Consider the following 2,500-nt stretch of genomic DNA (forward strand, 5'->3'; position numbering starts at 1 on the left):
AAACATAACATCAAATATGAATATTTACACACCTGTACTGGATGCTTTTTATGAATAAGAAGAGCTGTTGTCATTTCTGGGAGAGCAATAGGTATCTTGTTTAGTCGTTCAGCAAACAACTGAAAAATAGCTTCTGCTTTTTCCCTATAGTCTGCACGATCAAGAAGTGGACTCAGACGCAATAAATTACCTACAGATACTGAATTCGCTGATGGTTCAGCTCCATCTTGATCTGTAAAAATGTAGGTACTATTAAATTTGTTTAGAATAAAATAAGAAAACACTCTTATTGAGTAGGAGCTTTCCGAGGCAAAAATAATGACAAAAAATGAAGCTTCCACTAACAATAAGTAAAAATAATACATATACTATCAGCACAGATGTCCAAGTTTTCTATAAAAGAGAGAAAGAGAAAGAGAGAGAGAGAGAAAGAGAAAGAGAAAGAGAAAGAGAAAGAGAGAAAGAGAGAAAGAGAGAGAGAGAGAGAGAGATAGAGAGAGAGAGAGAGAGAGAGAGAGAGAGAGAGAGAGAGAGAGAGAGAGAGAGAGAGAGAGAGAGAGAGAGAGAGAGAGAAAATGAGAGAGAGAGAAAATGAGAGAGAGAGAAAATGAGAAAGAGAGAAAATAAGAGAAAGAGAGAAAATAAGAGAGAGAGAGAAAATAAGAGAGAAAGAGAAAATGAGAGAGAGAGAAAATGAGAGAGAGACAAAATGAGAGACAAAATGAGAGAGAGAGACAAAATGAGAGAGAGAGAGAAAATGAGAGAGAGAGAGAAAATGAGAGAGAGAGAGAAAATGAGAGAGAGAGAAAATGATCTTACAGCAAACTGAACCATCACTTATCCACTCAATTTTAGCAATAAACGTGATGTCTATGGTTGCCGGCATGGCCTTCCTCACAGATTATTTGTCATCTGGCATAGAAATGGAGGCTCAACAATTACTAAAACAACATGTGTGGGTTCATTCATGAATGCAGAGAAGAAATAGTAAAATTATTACAATCTGCTGCAAAAACTTTGTTTAAAAATCAGATTCTTTTGCCATGCCTGCTTTGCCGATTAAACAAAATACATATCATCTGCTTCTACTTGCCACCAAGTAGTAGTGTGTTAAATAGTTTGTATCTACTAGTTGAAGATGAACTGTCTATGTCTCTTTACGGAGTTTGCAGTGGGTGTGAGTGTCCACTATTATGGCTGGTAACTGTAGATGGAGTAGAGATCAATGGGGAAGCTGGAGAGGTTCCCCATCAGCAAAGGACTGCCCAGTCCTTATGCAGCTGTTTGTAATAGTCAGCTGAACCGTGCTGTATCTGCTTCAAACAGGCAGGTCTCAGCAGTAGTTACTACAAGCGCTTGCTGGTGAGAGCGCGAGCACAAGGCTATTGGAACTGACAGGAGCCAACCGGCCGTAGAAATGGAGGCTCAATGATTACTAAATCGACATGTGTGGGTTCTTTCATGGTTGCAGAGAAGAAATAGTAAAAGTGTGTATCACAAGAACTCTCTTTGTTGCAAGAGCATTGTTTGCAAAATCTTTAACCCCTTCCTGACAGGTCAAGCCCTGAGGCTTGATGTACCGAATTCCCACACTCAAAGTTGGCACGTTGCCATTGATCTCAAGAGCACAGAGTTTTTGTTTTTTTTTCTTCACCTGTCATTAACCGCACCACGGCGGCGCACCAAAGCACTACGAGCCAGTGATTTGGCTCGATGTACAAACTCCCACTCTCAAAGTCGGTGCGTTGCCATTGATCGCCATAGCGTAGAGTTTTATTTTAGTTTTCTCCACCCGTCACCAAGGGGTTAAGGAGTTAAAAATCAGACTACAAGTAGTAGTATGGTAGATAGGTTGTATCTACCATAGGAACTTGTCTACATCTCTTTATGGAGTCTGCAGTGGGTGTGAGTGCCCACTATTATGGTGGGCACAGTAGATGGAGTGGAGATCAATGGGGAAGCTAGAGAGGCTTCTAATCAGCAAAGGACTGCCTAGTCCTTGTGTTGCTGCTGCTTGTCTTAGTCAGCTGGAGGATTGTGTGTTGCTGATCTTGGTTATGGATTCTGGAGCTTAAGTACAAGGGAGCTGTGTAAGCAAACAGGGAATGAGGGGAGTCTGTGGTCCAATGAGAGAACTAATGTAGTAGATAAGTTGTATCTACTGGTTAAACTGGTCTATATCTCTTTATAGAATGTTTGTAAGGGGTATGAGTGCCCATTGTTATGGCTGGGTGCATGAGGTGGATTGGAGATCAATGGGGGAGCCTCTCTGGCTCCCCCACTACAAACACTCCCCAAAGAGATATAGACCAGTTCAAGTAGTAGACCCAACCTATCTACTACAGCAGATTATGCAAACTCGGAAGATGAGGGAAATGGCAAAGTTGAAGTTACCACTGAAAAAATGCATATCTTTTTACATAACAGTTAATATTTCTATGAGAAGTATCAATTGTGCTCGAAAACACAACCATAATCACAAAATTATAAAACAACCAGC

The 2,500-nt window shown here is 40.6% G+C and overlaps 1 protein-coding gene across 5 annotated transcripts in view; it reads right to left on the reverse strand.

The window, feature by feature from the left end:
• LOC125039903 (spermatogenesis-associated protein 20-like) overlaps nucleotides 1-2,500 on the reverse strand; it is a 54,996-nt gene that overhangs the window by 459 nt on the left and 52,037 nt on the right. For all 5 annotated transcript variants that reach the window (XM_047634268.1, XM_047634269.1, XM_047634265.1 and 2 more), the window contains one exon: nucleotides 33-232. In XM_047634268.1, the coding sequence (XP_047490224.1) occupies nucleotides 33-232 (200 nt within the window). The remainder of the gene's footprint in view (nucleotides 1-32; nucleotides 233-2,500) is intronic.

This window comes from Penaeus chinensis, chromosome 28 (assembly GCF_019202785.1).
Source record: "Penaeus chinensis breed Huanghai No. 1 chromosome 28, ASM1920278v2, whole genome shotgun sequence".
Lineage (NCBI taxonomy): Eukaryota > Metazoa > Arthropoda > Malacostraca > Decapoda > Penaeidae > Penaeus > Penaeus chinensis.